Genomic DNA, 20253 nt, shown 5'->3' on the forward strand with positions numbered 1-20253 from the left:
TGGCCCTGTTCCCTGAGCCAGAAGGGACTCCCTTCCAAGAGATTCTACACTACCATTATCCTCCACTTCCACTGGATGTTTGAATTATTCAATTAGGAGCCCTGCTCCAGATCAATCTCTGCAATCCAGACTATTTTATCCCACAATCCAAGAGTGCAAATGTAACCGAAGCTACTGAAATTATAATACCAAGCACACTTATAAGAGTGTATGTGCCATCACACACAATGGATGTTTTTGCCCCTGTATAAACATAGATAGAACTGCAGGGTAAGTCAACTGTATAATTTCAGATGACTCAAGAAAGCAAGTCAGACCACGTGCTTCAGGGAAAGTAAAATGCAAGTCACTAGGGATTCTGAGTTAGGTATTAAATTCCTTCTCTTCTCCACTTAGGCAACTTCCTGTGGTGGGTTACCAGATTGCCCTTTTCAACTCAACAGGGCTGAAGCCTGACATTGTAAACCACATATTTGCATTTGCTGCTGTGGTACAGTGTGTGGTGAATGGAGTGTAAGGGCCTCCTCTTCTCTCACAAATGCATATAAGTACATACAAAATTTCCTCTAACTACTCCACTTTATAGTTTCATTCTCAATAATATTCTTGAGGGAGAAATTTAGCAAGTTGTATTCCATGGTTGTAGATGGAAAGTATAGAGCATACCAGGGTAGAATAGCAAAAGACATTTTAGCCCCTGAACACTGTAAAGATTATCGCACCAGGGTTTAAACATTCCTCGGTGCGTTCTAACATGCATGCGCAGGGGCGTGCATGGAGCGTGATGCCGAGCGTTCCCATTGAGTTCCAGGGGACGCCATTTCTGGGGACGCTTTGAAACAGTTCCCAGAAATGGCGTACCCTGGAACTCAATGGGAATGCTCGACAGCGGCGGCGTTTCTGTGTGCAGTAAACTAGCGTTCTGGGCCCCACTGGGTTCCCATTACGCTCCGTGCGCGCCCCTGCGCGTGCACGTTAGAATGAACCGGGGAACGTTTTAACCCCGGTGCGATAATTTTCTGTGTCTTTCTCTGCCATTATTAAATGACAAACCATAGACTCATCCGCTAAGGTAGAGTGGGACAGATATGTGAAGGGAATTGGGGAGAGAACTGGTTAGGACCCTTGCAGTCCCCAGGAGAGATTCCCCTAAGGGCTGTATGCCATACATTCCCTACTGTTATTCTTATTTACACTTCACTGTCTTGCAGCATGATTATCACTCTTCTATGACTAACTTTCCTATCACGTGATTGGTACCTAATTTCTATGTCAAATTATTATTTCCCACACTAAGAGCCTTAACAGGAGTAGGGCTCTAATTTTCAGGATTCCCATGCCACTTCAGCAGAACATTTAATGTGTTACAGTTGTGATGTGCATATTTAGGCCCAGACTGAGTGAGATCAAATCCATTGAATCTTCCTTAAAGGAAATGTCTTTGGTGTACAACACCCAGTTTCATGACGTAGAGGAAGGGAAAATCCCATAATCCTGGGTACTTAGATAAAATAGGAATTGGTTCCATCACTGAATTTCCCTAAAGAAATACATCCAAACAGATATTAATGTGGTGTCACAACCTACTGGAAAGCCTATTCCATGGCAGTTGTGGCAGGAAAGACTCATTCTTCTCTGCCACCATTACACCTGCATAGCGTTGTCCAGTGGAGCTTTCTTGAGTGATCAGGAGCCTCTTATGTTCTGCCTCACATGAGCATCATGTAGACTACTCAGCAGCCTGCTATGAAGAGTTTGCACAACACTTTGCAGATAAAACCACTTGGCTCTGCTTCAACTTGGTTGTTATAGTTCATACAGGTTCAGAGGATGTAATCTTGGCTTCTTGTCCCAGTTGAATGGATACATTTCAACTTGTGTAGCCTGAGGGTGTGGACAGGATCCTTGGCGAGATGAGAGCCATTACATGTGTGATATGCCCTTGCCCTTCCTGGTTTATAAAAGCAGCCAGAGAGGGAGGACTGGCTGAGTCAGTAACAGGAGTAGTGAATACCTTATTGTAGCAAGGCAGAGTTTCATCCTGTCTAAAAGAAGCTATGGTGAAGCCTCTACTAAAAACAAAACAGAACAAACCCTCCCTGAACCAGACTACACTGGATAACTACCAGCCAGTCTCCAATATTCCATTTTTGAGCAAGCTTCTAGCATGTGGTGGCCTCCCAGCTACAGGGTTTCCTGGATGAATTGGATTATTCAGATCCATTTTAGTCTAGTTTCAGGCCAGATCAGGAAATGAGGATTCAGCCTGTGTTGGATAAGGTTACACTTCCCCTGAAATCTCAGGATCACAACTTGGGTGTGCTCGTAGATTCAAATCTCGGTGGCTGCCATTACCCCGTGGAACTCTCTTCCATGGGAGGCTTGGCTGGCCCCGTCCCTGCTGCCCTTTTGCTGGCAAGCAAAAACATTTCTATTTAAGCAAGCTTTTTAAAATCATGCAAGCCCGTTTTTATTTTGGGGGTTGGTTGGTTGGTTGGTTTAGATTATGTTTTTAACTTTTGTATGTTTTAAATGTTAACCTTCTAGTGTTTTAACTAGGTTATTTTAATTGTTTTTAAACATGATGTTTTAATGTGTTTTATATTGTGAGCTGCCTTGGGTCCCTTTTTGGGAGAAAGGCAGGATAGAAATAAAATGAAATGAAATAAAATAAAATAAAATAAAATAAAATAAAATAAATATCTAATTCTGGATGCCCAGGTTTCTGTGGTGGCCAGGAGTGCATTTGCACAAACACCAGATCTGGCTATAGTGATACATGACTTGATTAATCCTTTTTTGATTACAGCAATGCCCTCTACATGGGGCTGCATTTGGAAACTGTTCAGAAACTCCAACAGATCCAAAATGCTTCAGCCAGGTAGCTAACTGGGACAGGTTATAGGGACCATATAACCCCCTTGTTAAAACAACTCTACTGACTGCTAATCCATTTCTGGGCAGAATTCAAAGAGCTGGCTATGACCTTTAAAGACCTACATGCTTTGTTTTAGACTATTTGAAAAACTGCATCTTCCTATATGAGCCTGCATGCTCTAAGATCTGCCAGGGAAAGCTTTTTCTTGGTCCCACAACCATCTGGAGAAGACACAAAAGAGACCTTTTCAGTTGCTGCTCCCAAAATTATGGAACTCCTTTCTAGGGGAGGGGCAGTTGGCCCCTTCCCTGTTTTCTTTCCAACAGAAGATACAGAGCTTTTTATTTAAGGAAGCATTTGGTTTTTAGCTTATGTAGCAGATAATGGAGGATGTAGTTTTTTTATTTTATTATGTCTTTAAGTATCTTTTAATACTGTTTTTTTGAGTTGTTTTTAAATAGAAATGTAGTTTAACTTTTGTATCAACAATTTTTAAAAAATTGTATTATGCTTTAAAACATTGTACGCCACCTTGGATCCCGTGTTGGGAGAAATATGAGATATAAATTAAAACAAACAAACAAACAAACAAACAAAACTGTGGCTTTCCACATTCTTAAAGCAACAAAAACTATTGCACTCAGTGTACTGTCTTGCTACTTATAGTTAAAGAGTAATTAATATTAGTTGTTGACAGTAATGTTCTGGAGGTCACAAGCTGAGATGCTGAATAAAAACAAGTATCAAGCAGTTACCTGAGTAGGTGGGGAAGCTGGTGGTAGAGTCTCCATTTCAGTCTTGACTTTACTGCGTTTATTAATTACTGGATTGACAGTACTGCTAACAGCTGACTCACTGCTCTGCTTGCTCTAAGGAAAGAAAAATGAGGTGGTAGGGAGTGAAGAGGTCACATCAAGGTTTACAAGCAAATGTAGCATAACCATAACTTACAAAAGGGATGAGCAAGTATGGTCTCCATCAACCCTAGCCAGCCACATGGCCTCTAGCCCAGGGGAAAATGATGAGAGCTGCTGTCCAACAACATTTGGAGGAGTTGCCCATCCCTGACATGATATAGAAAATTCAGCCATGAGGGCTGGCACAAGACATTTTGCTACAAATGACACCACCTCACTCACCTCAGTCTTGGTGCACCCCCCCCTCAAAAAAAAACAAAAAAACCCGGGCAAGTTATTTTGGTACATGAGACAAGAAATCCCACAAGCACTTTCCTCCTTCCACAATAATCAACATAGGAAGCCAATAAACTAAATTTTCGACAATTAGCACTCAAAATTATTGATTATTTTATCTATAATTCAAAATCAGGGTGACGTGGCTGCCTTACTCTGCCAGCCCTGTGAGCAATCTATCAAAAGTAGCTTAAGCTAACAGGAATTGAGAACACAGTGAGAATTACTGCAGCAATACTGTAAGAAAAGATTACAAGAAAAGAGATTCCACCTAAATATTAGGAAGAACTTTAATGCAAGAACTGCTTAACAGAGCAACAGACTGACTTGGAAGTGGTAGACTCCTGATTCTGGAGGTCTTTAAATAAAGGTTGCATATCACTGCATGACACTGGCTGGTCTAGTTGGTCCTTGCAGCATCTTCAGATACTTACAATTTTATGATTTTGTGATGATTTATGATTTTAGGGAAATTTTTGGGTGCTCCTTGGAAGTGATGCAATTCCTAAACTGAACACAGCTACAATCCTCCTCTAGCCATATTTACAGCAGGCATATGTATGTGGCAACCAGTCATATCAGAATGGGGAGGAAGATTTGACTGAACCAGTCTGATAAATGTACAGAGATTTTCTGTTAATTTTCTTTGCCATTTAAAAAAAAAAAAAAACACCTACAAAGCAAATTCTCTGCTCATAGTTTTTAACTGAGATCTTCATTGCTGAAATATATTGAAATATCTGTGCAAAATATTTCAGCCCAAATGTTTACTTCTGGTTTTGTCTGTTCTTCTGTTTGATGTAAAACTATAAAATTAGATATAATTCTGTTCAATATAAAACTAAAACCAAAATAAAACAAGGAATTATTGTGTAGGATAGCAAGTTACATTTCTGCCTAGGACAGGGGATCACTGATGACGAATGATTTTGCTTCTCTGTTCCAAGGCTTATTTTTCACAACCTTCTTTAATAAGGTAAACAAACTAAACTTCTTCATACAGAAATGCTGGGTTCAATCAGCCCTGTGGAATTCCCCATCCAGCACATGGCACTCAAACTGGCATTCTGAACTCATGGTGTCTCATGAATTGGCATGGTGGGTGTAAATGTGCCATTTCAAAGAGATACTCTTTGGCCTGTTACAGACAGCCAAAATAAAGCTGCTTCGAGTCACAGTGGAGGTATGGTGTTTCAATGATGCATGCGTCCTAAGAGTCCAGAAGTCTCACCAAAGCCACGCTCCAGCCCTAGGGACCGGAGCATGGCTTTGGTGTGGCTTCTGGACTCTTAGGACGCATGCATCATTGAAACACCATACCTCCACTGTGACTCGAAGCAGCTTTATTTTGGCTGTCTGTAACAGGCCTTTGTTTGCAAAAGCAAATTGGAAGATTCTGTCAGTGAATGCTGCCTCATATGTTCTCACACCAAGTACATGTGCCCCTCCTTTTTTGTGGGGGATCCCTTTCCGCAAAAATGAAAAGAAAACACACACACACATGTTCAAGCCCTATTGGCTTGAATGGAGGCGCACTGCAAGGGAGTGTGCAGGCGTGCGCTGTGTGCAGGCACCCCATTTTAACCCCTTCTGTTCACCCCCTGTAGATAATCGAGGGGTGCAGATCCCAAGTCCATGAGAATGGAGGGAGAACTGTATACACATGAAATTACCCTTGTGACAACACAGTGCTTGATAATCTGTGCATGAAAAGCTTTGCCAGATACCAACAGCTCTCACTGAATCAAGGGTGGGGTGGGGGTTACAGGGCAAACATGACCCTTAAAACACAGATTAAAAAGGGCCTGGTCCTGTCATAGGACAGAGCACTTGAAGGAAAACAATTTACTCTTGAAGACTAGTGGGGATAGCATTCTGTACGTGCAAGACAAACGTCCAGTCTTGCAGTGAGTCCTTACAGTGAAATTAATACACAACTAAAAAGATTAAAGCAGGGGTGGCCTAAGAATTGTCCTGGGCTTCATATGGATCCCACAGTTGTTTCTGCAGCCCTTAGCCCCTCCAGGCTTCCTGGGCCACCCTTTTCCTCAAAGACAGACAATTCACCTATTAAATAGGTTGCATCCACCATCGGTATTTAAAATGCATAAGAAATATACCACCATTGTATTCCTCAAACTGAATACACAAAAATTAATAAAGAAATCTTTTTCCTTCATATCTTTTTCATTCTGTTAGTGTTCATGTGCAGTACCTTATATATCTAACTGAAATACTGTTTCACATATCAGCAGGAGCTTTAGGTGGAAGGATATCTTCTCACTTTTCATTAATATATGCTGACATCCTGGATGGGGGTATTTAACTTCAGCTCTGCCCAAAGGCAACTATATCCTTTCCCCTTCTCCCTTCCCACAGGACCAATTGGCTATGGGCCTGTAGCCAGATGCACGGTGATAACGTCCTCCTCCAGAATTTCTGGAGGACTCACCGGAAGGCCCTGGAAGTGCATTTGGCTATAGGAATATAGCCATATACTTCTCCACTACCACCTGCTACTAAGGAAGCATCAGATGAATCAGTTTTAAGGGGTGTAGGGAGCTTTAGAGTGATGGAGGTAGTCAATTCCCCTTCTGCAACAACCAAAAAAGACATACACCAGTATTATGCCAGCATATCTCACTAATATGATGCCAATAATATATTAAAAAAAAGATACTTTTCTTATTAAAAAGAATTTGTGGATTGTGGTTTATTTACAACTAAGCACTTGTCTTTCAAAACCAAGAGTGGACTTCTGCTTTTAATTTTTTAATTTTTGGTAGTCTGAGACCCCAGGGTGTCCTGGACATAAAACTGTCCCCCTTGGACCTACCACAGTGGTGCACTCCTGGATTAAAAGGACACACTAGCTTTTTGTGAGGAAATTTTTAGTAGCCCCAATTAAAATCTTTCCAGAAGCCAGGATAGATCTTACCTGATTTGAATCAGCTATGCAATTGCTGCTGTTGCTGATCTGAGCAGGACTGGAATTTACAGAGATGACGGCCACATGCTGCCGGGAAGGGAACGTTGGAGATGGCTGGATGAAGGGAGGTGTATGCCCAAATGCTGAGCTCAGGCCTCTTTGCTGATTCAGAATCTGTTGGTAGGCCACTGGGTTGATTGGATGAGGAAAGGTGAATGCAGGACTGGAAGGGGAAAGAAACATCACAAGGAGAAAGGGTCATGCCTTTTGAGAAGAATAGCTGGTTCTGGGCAGGACAGCCTGCTCATGAAAGGAGTCTAAATAAAGAAAAGATGCCTGGGTTTCTTCGCTTCTTGTTGAGAAGGGTTCAAGAGCCATTGCCCCAAGAATCACAACAAAGGAGCAAGGGATGGTTTTTAAAACTTCAGAAACCAACTGCCTTATATAAATTAGAACACCAAAGAATATTTTCCCAGGAGGACTTTACACTGCAGTTTCCTACTATTTTTCTCTTTTTGTTGTTTCCAACAACAAAACCAGCTTGATAGATATCAAAAGCTCTAGGAAACATTGGGGAAAGGGTTAGAATCTTATGAGGCCCATTAAGGTTGCTAGACCTGACCCTTCTCTATGTAGAGAATAAATTATTCATGGGTACCTCTGCAGCCCAGATAAAGCCAAAACTAACCGTTCATGGACTGCTGGCTGTTTTGGAAGCCATATGCCGTTTGGGATCAAAATCCAAGCCTAACAGATATGCAGTATGTAAAATATTCTCTCCTTATCTTTAGAGTTTTGTATTGGTTAGGCTTCTGCTACATCCTTCTGCAACATCTTTAGGAAAGGTAGCCCCATGTAAATATAGGTGGAGTTTGTTGCTAAGTAAAGATTAAAAACCAGCTTGATAGATATCAGAAGCTCTAGGAAACATTAGGGAAAGGGTTAGAATCTCTCAATAATTATATAAGTGCTGGAGAAGAGTGCTGAGTATACCATGGACAGACAATAAAAGACCATTAAATTGGACTTGAACAAATTAAACCTGCACTCTCCCTGGAAACTGAGGCTGTTGTACTTTGGCCATATCATGAGAAGGCATGACTCACTGGAAAAGATGATCATGCTAGGAAAGGTGGAGAGCAGTAGAAAGAGAGGAAGGCTGCACACCAGATAAGTAGACTCAATCAGTGAGGTCATGGACCTGAAACCATAGGATCTGAGCAGAGCAGTGGAGGATAGAGTGTCTTGAAGATGTCTCATGAGTCACGGCCGATTCAAGGGCAGTTAACAACAAAATCATCATTCATATTTCCTGGGATGATGATACCTATAGCACTTATTACTTCACATCTTCACAGGTGTTATAATATTGGAAATCCTTACAATCCAACCCCACTGCACTACCTTACTGTACAATCTAACCTTACTGCATATCTTTTTGGTACAATATGTTTTTTTTAAAAAAAGCAGTTAAACGCAACCATGGAAAAATCCAGAATAAGCTATCTGCTGCCAAATCACAATCACTTTCAATTATGTGCGTGTGTGTGTGTATGGAGAACTCTTACATGCTAAATCTAAGATACACTCATGAAATCAAGAAATTGCTTTAATTTCTGTAATTGTGTAAAGTACACTTCCACTACAGAAATGAAACCAATTTTCATTTCTTCCTTCAGAGATTCTCTTCCATTAATGTTGGTTTTTAACAAGTCAAGTATGGTTGCCAAGAAAATATCTCTCAATGAAGATGTTAACCATTAAACCACCTAACCTAGTCCAGGTTGAGATATTTTGCTCAAAGCAAAGTATAAAATGCACCTTTCCACTTTGTACTATGTAGAGAAGAAGTGCACTGGAATGTCATTTGATGTTTATTTGTCAGTTGGACCATGTCTCTCACCTAATATGAGGGCTAGTTTCAGATATAGGAGCCTACATGGGACACAGAGCACTGTTCTTACCAAGTGGGGAATGATGATGATGGCGCTTGGAATTAATGTCCAGGAGGCTGTTGCTGCTTTGTTATCTGCCACATGAAATATTCATCTTACTGTGCCCAATGGCAGGGCCAGTCCTGAATTGATCTGTCTCAGTGATTTCAGAAAAGTTATGGTAGAAAAAAAGTGGGCTGAGGATTTCAGCATGAAATACTGCCTCTGTTCTTACCTTATTGCTCCAGCAGATAAATGTCCGTAAGAACCACTAGCTGCAGAACTGCTTCTGGAGTTATTTATATAAGCCACCAAGGAATTTGGTGAGGTTCGAATCATTGTCTGGAGGTCAATGCTGGCATCAGAAAGAGGAGATATAGAAAGCGCTCGCTTCCGGCTTAATCTTGGAGTCACTCTTGGGCTGGAGAATCTTGATACTGTATGGAAATGAAATACAGAAAAATGTCATGGTTCTATCAAAAGAAGGAGGCAACAGAGACAGCATTTGTATTTTTTTAAAATAATAAAAATGAAATTAAAAACATTTACAGAGCAATTCTACATATGTTTGCCCAGAAATGATAATATGTTGAATAAGCCTTGCTCCCTTTCATGCTTCAGATGATGGCACTTATAGGCCAAGATCCAACAGGACTGCTGGCAGAACAAAAATAATCACTTGCGTACTAGTGTTCAGGTGTGATGGCCACTGCTTCTCCTCTGCCACGACCCAGCTACTGACTGACTTTGGGGGTTAGGCCATGTGCCTTCCGACTGCTTTTGCATTGCTGGGAAACAAGAATTTGTCCCTCTTCTCCACAAGGACAAAGCCTGCTTCTTCCTTCCCAGATGTACATGGGTAGCTGGATAGAGCCTGGGCACACTACTGCTGGTACTCAGCAGCTGGAGAATGAGTGGACCTGTGCTTGGGACTCTCCCTTTGCCCTTCTATACCCAGGGCAAAGACAAGATACCCCCTTCTACAACATATCTGAAAGAACCTACACTGGAGTTAAACCAGCATACCCCACCAACAGGAGTAGGATGAAGGAAAGAGAAGACAAAAGTGCAGATGACCTCTTTTTAAACTCAACTACAAGGGGCATATCCAAGGCAGCTTCTCTATGACACAGTGCAAGGGAGAGTAACCCTAGAGTGTTGGAAGACCACACCTAACAGACTTTGAGCTCCTCTCAATCCTTATGGCCACACGGCACCATTTTTCTGAATGTAAAAGTGATGTTCAATCACTCCCAGTTGCAGTTTTTGTTCATTTATTGCTGTTTTGGTATACAGCAGCCAAGAAGACCATCTCTTCCATCCCCACAACAAATCCCTTGAGGTGTCTTCCCTAATAATGGGAATGCCTGCCTTCCACTCTAGCAACTTCTTGCTCATCTTTAGCTAAGCTAAATGTACATTTAGTGCCAAGGGTATGGGCTATAGGTAAACAACCAATCAACAAACTAAGGCTCTAAAGGAAAAAAAAAATCTTGCACCATCAAAGGCTCAGTGTCTGCTTGTGAGGGATGAACTCAACATTTGCAAAGTTTACGGCTGGTAGCAGTCATTCATTCAGCAGGCAGGCAATACTCTTTGGTTTTGGCAGGCATGTGCAAATCCACCATCCTTGAAAGGGGATGCTTAGCATTCCTCCAAGAAATTTCCTATTTAGAGAATAAACAAAGTAATAGATGGTAGGTACTATAAGCCCTTCATTTGGGGTCTGTCCCTCTCAGTTGACTTCATAAGAGTTTGGTATTTAATTAATAGTTGGGTTATTTGCTTTGCTGGTTAAAGAAAATGTTCCGTCTAGCTAAACTGGTAATCTGTTTACCATTTTCCACCCAAGGAAGAGAGACTTGACTACATTTTCACCTTCAGAATGGGATCCCCTTAGTTTGTTATAAGTAGAGAAAGACAATAGCCTTTCCCCACTTCTGCACTTTAAAAAAGGAGAGACTTTTATGTAAAAATCAGTCTGCAAAAGACTCAGAGAAGCTAGCAAATGTTTGAAAATGTATTCACTGAATTAGTTAGTCAAAAACTGATCTCTAATTTGTCTAGGTTTGCCTGGTGTAAAAACATAACTTAATGCAGCATTTGGACATGGCACTTTTGGAGACTATGACATCCAGATCTCCCTAATTAACATGGCCACTGTTTTCCAAGCTTTTCTGAGCTCTGGCCAGTGGAGTGTCTGTGTGTGCAGAGCAAGAAAAGGTGTTTAATAAATTGTTATGGAAAGTACAGTGCATCTTTCCCTTATGTGGAGGATCCATTCCAGACCTCCCCCGGTGTAACGAAAATACTGCGTATGCTGGAGCCCCACTGAAAGCAATGGGGTTCATGCCTGTGGTGTGGTGCACACACCATGGGCATGCATGCCATTGCCTCTTCTGGCATGTGGCTTTCAGCATAAGCTGAAAGATGCATATGGCAGCCCGCCTATGGCCCGGGCACACTGTATTCAACTACGGATGTAAATTGTTTTCCATTTCATTTTCACACATAAGAGGAATTTCCAGCCCCCTCCCCCCACTGGGAAAGATTATGAAAGATTTTTTTTTCTAATTTTAAAATAATTTTTCATATTTTGGCACTTTTTCGGTGCAAGTTTTATTTGTGCAACCACCCTCCCCCCAAAACAACCAATAACAACAACAATCCCACTTTTGGGGGGGGGGAGGAGCAAAATGTTTTTGTATATAAAACTGTATTTTGCACCAAATCCTCTTTCATTTGCAACTCTCCCTTTTCCCCACCACTTCTTCCATCATTTTTTCCCTTTTAGTTAAATGTCTGCAATGTCAGAAATGACAGAATAAATACAGAATCTCTTTTGATCATTAGCTCAAGAAGAACCGTTATGTAACCTGTGACACACATATGTATAAACAGCTCATTAGGAGTATCACTAAAGCCCAGGTTGGTGCAGTGGTCTGAGTATTAGACAAGGAGTCCTGGAAATTAGGATTCAAATCCACACTCAGTCACAGAAACCCATTGTGTGATTTTGGGTAGGTCACACTTTCTCAGCCTTAGAGGAAGGAAATAGGAAACTTCTGCTTAAATCTTGCCAAGAAACCATATGATAGTGTTGCCATAAGTCAGAGGTGACTTAAATGCACAAAACAACAGCAAAAGAGTGCCACATGTATCAACTATAAAAGCCAAAGAACACCCCATGTTCTTTAAAAACGATCTGCTTTAAAAACAAATGTCTCTGTCTATGAATGTATCCCTGCATAAGAATATTTTGGCTAATGAGGAACTGTGCAATATTTTGTACCAAAGAGTTTTGACTCTGATTAGAACTTCAAGATGTGTGACACACGCACACATATCACACAGAGATGTCTCTGTGTCCAATCTCTCTTTTTACTGAAAGGAGGAAGCAGGCTGGTTTTGACAGTCATATTTGTCTCTGTTACTCCCACACCTCAAGGGAGATCTGTTTATTAATGTGCCACTTCCCTTGATAAATTACTAAATAGAAAGAAATGCCTTGTACTCATTCCTCGCTGTTCCTTCTTGTGATGTATGCCCACAGTGTCAGCTCTGCCATTGGTCCCCATTAATTTGACAAGGGAAGAAGTCTTGATGTCCATCAGCAGCCTGGATTTTATTGGTGTAACATTCTAACTTATCTTTCCTCTGAAAATATATTTTTTAATGTGTGAAAACTCTGCCAGAAGCTGTTGGAGGTTACAGGTTGGTCTGGGACTTCTCACACACAAATAAGGTGATATACATTTTATTACTGTCTTCTTTCATTGAGGTCCTCAAGTACTGCAAGGTGTGGGAAAAGGTGATTGTATGCAACATCTATGTCTATGGTTGTTCTGTTAGGATATGTTTAAAACATTCAACTCAGAGTATTTTACAGATTAATTACTTTTCTTTCCCTGTGTAAGCTTTCCGACAGGAAGGCATCGAACAAGGATACCAAAAATTGATTTCTTTCATTGAGATGCTGCACATAGCTATGACAAAGAGATGGTGCCTGCACCCTGACATTACAAATGAGCAATGTACTATTTATGTCATATTATCACGGAAGTAAATTCTGGAAAATATTCAAAAGTAATGAAAGCATAGTGAGTTAGAATCATCTAATCTTAGATCATTTATGCTGCACTTAAAAAAAATAAAATTCTGTCCTGAGAAAAGCTGAGTTCTTTTAGCATTAAAAAATTGGTGCAAATTTGAATTATTTTGTTTTGTATGACTTTAGAGAATTTATTAAGCTACTGCTACTCAGTATCTTACTATCCAGTCTATTGAAATCCAGAAGAAATTTGCCCTCCTCAAACAAACAATCTTCCATTTGTTTTGAATCATGCATTTTTTAAAACTGTCTCCATCCTTAATACATATAAAATTCATTTTAAAATGAAACCCCAAATTCTCAATTCATTCAGACTATGTAGAGCTCTGTGTTGAGGTAAAATTACTTGATTTACTAACTCCTGAGAAATGAGGAAAACAAAAGAAGCTCAAAGGTTTAGGAATACCCCTTTGACTGTTCCTCAATAAGGGTGGCTTTAAAACACTTTTTAAATATGGAATTTAGTGTTGAATATTTTGTAAGTATTTTTTAGATTTATTAATATTTTTTAGCATGAACAATCTAATTTATAGCCATGTAACATACATTCAAAAGATAAGGAATCAGAAAGGGGGAGGGCAAACAACTAATACATAGTAGAGCTCTGAACCCCTAATCCAAACTGTAATGAAAAGAAAAAGACAAAAATATTATTCTACCATTGCAAACCCAACTAAATAATCCTATTAAAATTACTAATAACCATAGATTATTACATCGTTAAATCTAAATTTCTAGCTATCTTGTTCAAAACAGAAAGTCATACAGCAGTCATCTCAAATTTTAATCCATTGCTTCTTACAAGGGGGATAGTGGTGTGGTAGCTAATATTACCTTGGGGAAACATCTTTGCTTATACTTATACCAAACTTATAGGGGATCAAATATTTTTTTAAAAACTCAACAGCTGTCTAAACTTTATCATACCAAAGTTAAGCATGCCAACCAAATCATAAGTTATGCCCTTCAATTTCCATAAGCAATATCCATTCCTTCAACTATACAAAACAACAGGCCTTGTAATACATTAGGGACTCCTAAACTGCCATATTCCTTAGCATGGTGCAATGTTTTAAATTTTGTTGTTGGTTTCTTTGTCTGCCATGCAAATCAAAATCTTTTTGTCCAAATCTGCCAGTGCACAAAAGGTATTCTATTTCTTATACTAGGAATCATTCGGAGGAGAACTAAAAGTTTTATCAAAAATAAATAAATAAATAAATAAAATAAAATAAATAGAATAAAAAAGGGGGGTGGAGGGAGAATTAAAAGAAACTGCTGCCTAAGCATCTCAGTCTATACTGTTCTTTTGTTTTTACCCTCACTCCACAGATTCTGTCATCTTGTCCAATATCTCCCACTAAAACTGGAAACATTTTTATGACACCCATGCCAAACCAAAGGCAGAAAAACCAATATATCATTAATAAAAGGGTATTATACTCAGCATAGGGCAATCCTCTTATCATTGAGCAGCAACCAGTTGGAATCAACCTCCCCCGACTGTTTTCCTGTTAGCATTTTCTGTGCTCTGGCATCATCATCACCTCATTTTTTGTTTACATTGCAGCAAACTCCAAACATTCATTCTGGCACCAGGTGAGATCCTGGAAGACTGATTTCTTAAGGCACAGAGGAGCCCTTTAGATTTGCAGTTCAAGGTATTCTGAAATACTCTCTGGGAGACAAGAAAGCAGCTTTCTGTATCATAATCCACAAAAGTGGTTGTCTAGGAGTCATTTAGCCAGCAGAAATAAATGGGATTCTTTTAGAACTCAGGATTCAGTAAAATTTTAGTCAAAAGATCTGAAGCAGAAACTCTTGGAAACAAGGTAAGTGCGAGACTATCTTTTCAATTTTGTAAATATTTGTTACAGCTGAGCACAGTAAAACTCATTGACATATTTTGAAGACCTAATGCAAGATGAATTATATAATTCCAAAACAGAGAGATGCATGAAGAATAACCAGAACTTAATTCTGTTGTTGTTATTGTGTGCCTTCAAGTCTTTTATGACTTATAGTGACCCCATCATGGGTTTTTCTTGGAAAGGTTTATTACTCAGAGGGGGTTTGCCTTTCCTTTCTTCTAGGGCTGAGAGAATAATCAGTGGGTTTCCATGGCTAAGCGGTGATTCAAACCCTGGTCTCCACATTCAGAGTCCAGTGCTCAAGTCACTACACCACACTGGCTCACGTTCCCATGCATTTAGGGTTGCCAGAGGGAAAAGAGGGAATTTCAGTAGGTGTTGTTTGTTACATGGATGCAAGACCAACCAATTCAATTCTGGACTGTATCAAGAGGAATATAATGTCCATATCAAGGATGCTAGCAGTCCCACTCTATTCTGCTTTGGTCAGACCTCACCTGGAATACCGTGTGCTGTTCTGGGCACCACAGTTCAAGAAAGATATTGACAAGCTGGAACTTGTCTAAAGGAGGGTGACCAAGATGTCAAAGGTCCTAAATCAACCCCTATTAGGAATAACTTAGGGAGCTGAGTACATGTAGCTTGGAGAAAAGAAGACCAAAAGTTGACATGACATTCAACATGAAATGATACCATGTAGAAGACAGAATTTGCATTCCCCTACTGCATAGACTAGAACATGAACCAACAGATTCAAATCACAGGAAAAGAGATCCCACCATTAGGAAGGACATCTTTACTGTAAGAGCTGTTTGACAGAGGAAATGACTGTCTGAAGGGTGGTGGACTCTCCTTTTCTAGAGGTCTTTAAACAAAGGTTGCACGGGCATCTGTCAAGAGTGTTTTATTTGTGTACTTCTGTAAGGCAGTAGGGTGGACTAGAAGGCCCCTGCAATCTCTTCCAAATTTATGATTCAAGTAAAACCTGCTCAAGTTCCTCTTTTACACAACCATTAAGGATACAGGAGTCCTCTCCAGTTTTCAGTCCGGAAACCCTACAAATCCATTCAGCTTTGATCCCTACAAATCAATTGCTGTGGATAAAAAAACAAACAAACCCAGAGAAGTAGAACCACAGACATTTATGAGATCCAGTGCATTGTACTCATTAGCACACCACTCATTACTGGAAATGCAAGTCTCCACTTAACTGTGAAGCTCTTTCGTTGAGTTTGAATGACCTTGACATTGGGTCCCTTACTCTCAGACAGACCCACCACATATAGTGCTTGCAAGGCCAAAATAGGTAGGGGAAAACCACACGTGTTAATCTGAGTCCCTTGCAAGGAGAACATCAGGGTGCACATTCAGTAAATAATTTGCTTTCTCCCAAGTAATGCAAATTTGGCTAATGCATTTTAATTATAGGCTTCACATGTTTCTAGTTGCAAAGTTAGCACAGAGATTTCCCAGGTAAAAACAAAACTGGCTCTCCCAAGAGTCTGAATCACAGACAATTGACCTTGTGGGCATAGGAATAGACCGGGGTTCATACTGGACAGACTTCTTCTGACTAGAAATCAATGTGGAGCAACTGCTCTAGGAGAAAATTCTGAAGGTGCTGACTATATCAGCCTTTAATTTGATGCACTTTCAATATACACTCTAGTTGACTGAGAAGCACACATGAAAACAAATTTTCATTTTGCTGTTTTTGCTTTGAGTGCCAAAAGTTTTACAGACAACACTGTATGCCAGTGATCTTAGCTTCAGACCTCCATGAAGACTGAGGCAACAGCTAGAGGTGGTAGTGTTATCTCCTTGATCAAATATTTATCTGCTTTGCTCCATTAACTCTTCAGCAAGAATAACCTCCTCCAAGCCTGGTACCCTCCAGATGTTATGGACTATTATCTCCTAGGCTCCTAAGAATTATACCACAACACATTTGGAGGACACCAGGTTCTAGAAGCTGTTCTAGGTGGGTTACAGACCACCAAAAAGACCACCGATTCCCCGGTGTATTGGGGCCTCAGCAGCCAGAACGGCAGCCGCTGAGGCCCCGATCCGCCGCTTTCCGGGCCGCGGGGAAGCAGCAAAAGGCCGCTTCCCTGCAGCCTGGAAAAGGGTGTCCCTGGGGCTTCAAGCCCCAAGGACACCCCGTGGCGGCAGGGAGGAGGAGAAAGGGGCCGCTTGGCCCCTTTCTCCCTTGCGTCGCTGGGCGCAGCCGTCTGAAGGCTGCGCCCAGGGACGCAAACCAGGAAGGAGCTCCAAAACGGAGCTCCTTCCTGCTCCATGCAAAGGGCGCATTAAGCACCCTCACGCAGAGCGATGGCGTCATGTCCACGCCGCCTCATTTGGAGGCGGCGCGTTCATGATGCCATCATGGCGGCGGCCGTGTGGAACGTCCGCCGCCATTTTGTGCGTGCGGAGCGCATACTAGGGTTAGGGGGGTGCGGAAGCACCGCCCCTTCCTAACTCTAGTACACGCTCGTCACGTACTAATATGGCGGTGTGTAATCTGCCCTAGAGTTTAAAATAGATTCTCACCCTTCTGGGGCATGCATATATATATTAAGAGGACTTATGTGTAATGGATGGGGGGCTACTGATCACAGTGAAGCTCAATGTGAATTGACTCTGACTCAAGGCCTTTTATGTACTTGTAATAATATCAAAGTGTATTGTTTTACCCTGTTGCCTGGAATCCAATCCATGTTAGGAACAGACTAAAATAGTGCTTTGGTGCAGTGGAAGATGGTCAATAAAGAGACTAAATTGGGACAAGACAGAGGTAGTTCTAGTAGTGGTTTGTTTACCTAATGGAGAGTTGTTCAGCCTCTTCAAGAGGCTGGGAAGAGCGTGCATTTTTTCTACAGAAGGAGTAGGCAACTCTGGCCTTCAAAATGTTTTTGCCAACCTTCAGCTCCCACCAATTCTAGTCAGTAACAGTTCCATGCACAGGCTATCCTATTTTAAAAAGAGATGTGGAAGAGGATGGAAGATTCCAATGAGAGGGAAGAATTCAATATTATTCAAGAAGGAAGAATGGACGTTGGGAGTTGTTATGCATTTTTATTTCCTTGTAACCTGCCTTGATCCGTAGGGAGAGGTGGGATAATAATAATAATTGATAAATATAGTGAATATTGTGTTTGATATTATTAGAGAAAAGTTGTGGATGAATGACAGTTTTCTAAAAATGTTGGTTGGAAAGAGGAGGAACCTGTGATTTTTTGTGTTGATTATTAATGAGAATAGACTATTGGAAGAAGAGCAATATTGGTAGTGAGACAGCTATGAATAACTGTATGTACTTATGACTTCCATAAGGAAGATTGGAAGTTACCTTTGGATTTCGTTCTTTTTGTTCTCTTCTTTCACTTCTTTTTTCTTTCCTTTTTGTATTTCATTCCCCCTTTTTAGTTTATGTATATTTTATTATATTTTGAAATTTATAATAAAAATATTTTATACTACACCTGAAGGGGGTAAGGGCTAAGAATGGACTACACATTGCTCAGCTGTCTCCCTCAATACTTTGTTGCCACTTTTCACCATTTGGTTCCTGAGGAAACCACCTCATCCACATCTACATCTAAGGATCTTGATCTCAAACAATGAAACCAACTAAACCAGAAGGTGTCCACTTGCTGGGAACAGTCCCAAGCCTCTTTTTGTCCAGGGACAGGGAACAGCCTCTCCCAGCATCACTGCCTTGTTGTAAGGGTCCTGGTCTGCCACATCATGTGAGGGAAACACTTAACTATAACCAGAGCTTGGAAAAAGTACTACTTTTGCTTTCAACTCCCAGAAGCCATTGGCCATGCTGGGGGGCAGAGGCAGAATTCTAGGAATTCTAATGTAACCCACCATTTCAAGCACAAAACAAGGGGAGCTAATAAGAAGTTATGGGAAACACAAATCAGAATAACTCAGGAATTTAGGAAGGGAAAGAATATCTAATGGAAAAGCTAAGCATTAGTCACATAGTGTTAGCAGTTTTGAAGCCATTAATAGTCTCTGAAAGGATCCAGCAGTGCTTCTTCAGAGGACCAAATTTAAACGCTGATCTCATTCTTTGGCATTGGCCGAAGTTCTGTCCTCCTGCGTGACAGTAACATAAATGCAGCTGTGTGGAACTGGAAGTTTTCCTCTGTGGAGGAGAGTAACATGTCACAGGATTCTGGCTAGTTTATCATGGCATGAACAGAACAAGGCAAGAAGTAGGCAGTGATGGACACACAAATAAGGGGGAAACTAGAGGATAAAAACATATGGTTGCTTGTGCAGCCATGTAACATACCAAAAAAATCTCTTTTATGGAACACCATATACAATGCAAATCTACTCACCATCTTTACCATACACTTCATAGATCTAGTTCCTAAGGTGCAATTAGGTTCTTTGCTTTCTCTCACCACATACTAATTTGTTCATACATTTGTGGCTATAAAATTTGTTCCCATGAGCTAGTAAATCAGCAGAAAACCTATCACCCCACCAAAACATTTGCTATAGGGATCTCTGAAAATTATCACATTGCAGTAGCAAGGCAAAAGACTTGACACATAAGTCTAAAGACTCCTTGGTATTTCTCTCCCACTCTCCTGCCATTCACTTCCCCTGCAGTCTGACTGGCTGATTCTTGGTAAACTCTTCCTAAGCCCAAATAAGGTCATCAGTTAGCACCTCAGGATGTAAGCTGCTCAAGTTTCTGTTGTATTTCAGCCCCAGACAATTCTTCCTTTTCTGTTCTCTCATCTCCTACTTGCGGCCACCTGAGCTGCTTCTGTTGATAGAAAGACATGGTGCACAACACTGCCAAAGTGAAGCACTTCCAGTCTCATTTATTTCAGTGGAATAGTTAAGCTTGTGCTTAGCCCTCCCACTAAAATCAATGAGACTCACATTAGGATTGCTTCAGTTAGGATTGTGCTTTAAAAAACAACAGCCCAACACCATTGACCTGAGGGGCTAGAAGAAATATCACAAATAAGTGTTCACTCTTTGAATTCATTCTTCATTCTCTTAACTCTTTTTGAAGGGCCACTGATGCTTCAAAGCATCCAGCCTAAATAGGCAGAGCAAGATAAATGATAGCTAGCAACAATTCTTCCTATGTCCCTCCCACATCTTCAGTGGTTGTTGATCTGCATCTGTTTTCTTATCCTAAAGTGATTGTGCCTTCCTTCATTAGCACCACAAAATCCTTTCAACTTACAGCTTCTCCATACTTGATGAATCTAATAAAAATTGTTTCTTAACCCATAGTACTTGTGAATTTCCATTATAATTTGTAGGACTGTAGTTGTTTTTTTAAAACGGAATTCTCAA

The 20253-nt window shown here is 40.7% G+C and overlaps 1 protein-coding gene across 1 annotated transcript in view; it reads right to left on the reverse strand.

Moving 5' to 3' along the window:
* GLI2 (GLI family zinc finger 2) overlaps positions 1-20253 on the reverse strand; it is a 302294-nt gene that overhangs the window by 31208 nt on the left and 250833 nt on the right. Inside the window, exons 7-9 of the mRNA XM_089520297.1 lie at positions 9170-9371; positions 7010-7223; positions 3634-3747 (exon numbers count right to left, since the gene is read on the reverse strand). Coding sequence (XP_089376423.1) covers positions 3634-3747; positions 7010-7223; positions 9170-9371 — 530 coding nt within the window. The remainder of the gene's footprint in view (positions 1-3633; positions 3748-7009; positions 7224-9169; positions 9372-20253) is intronic.

This window comes from Sceloporus occidentalis, unplaced genomic scaffold (assembly GCF_023333645.1).
Source record: "Sceloporus occidentalis isolate IW3139 unplaced genomic scaffold, rSceOcc1.0.p SCAF_4, whole genome shotgun sequence".
NCBI lineage: Eukaryota > Metazoa > Chordata > Lepidosauria > Squamata > Phrynosomatidae > Sceloporus > Sceloporus occidentalis.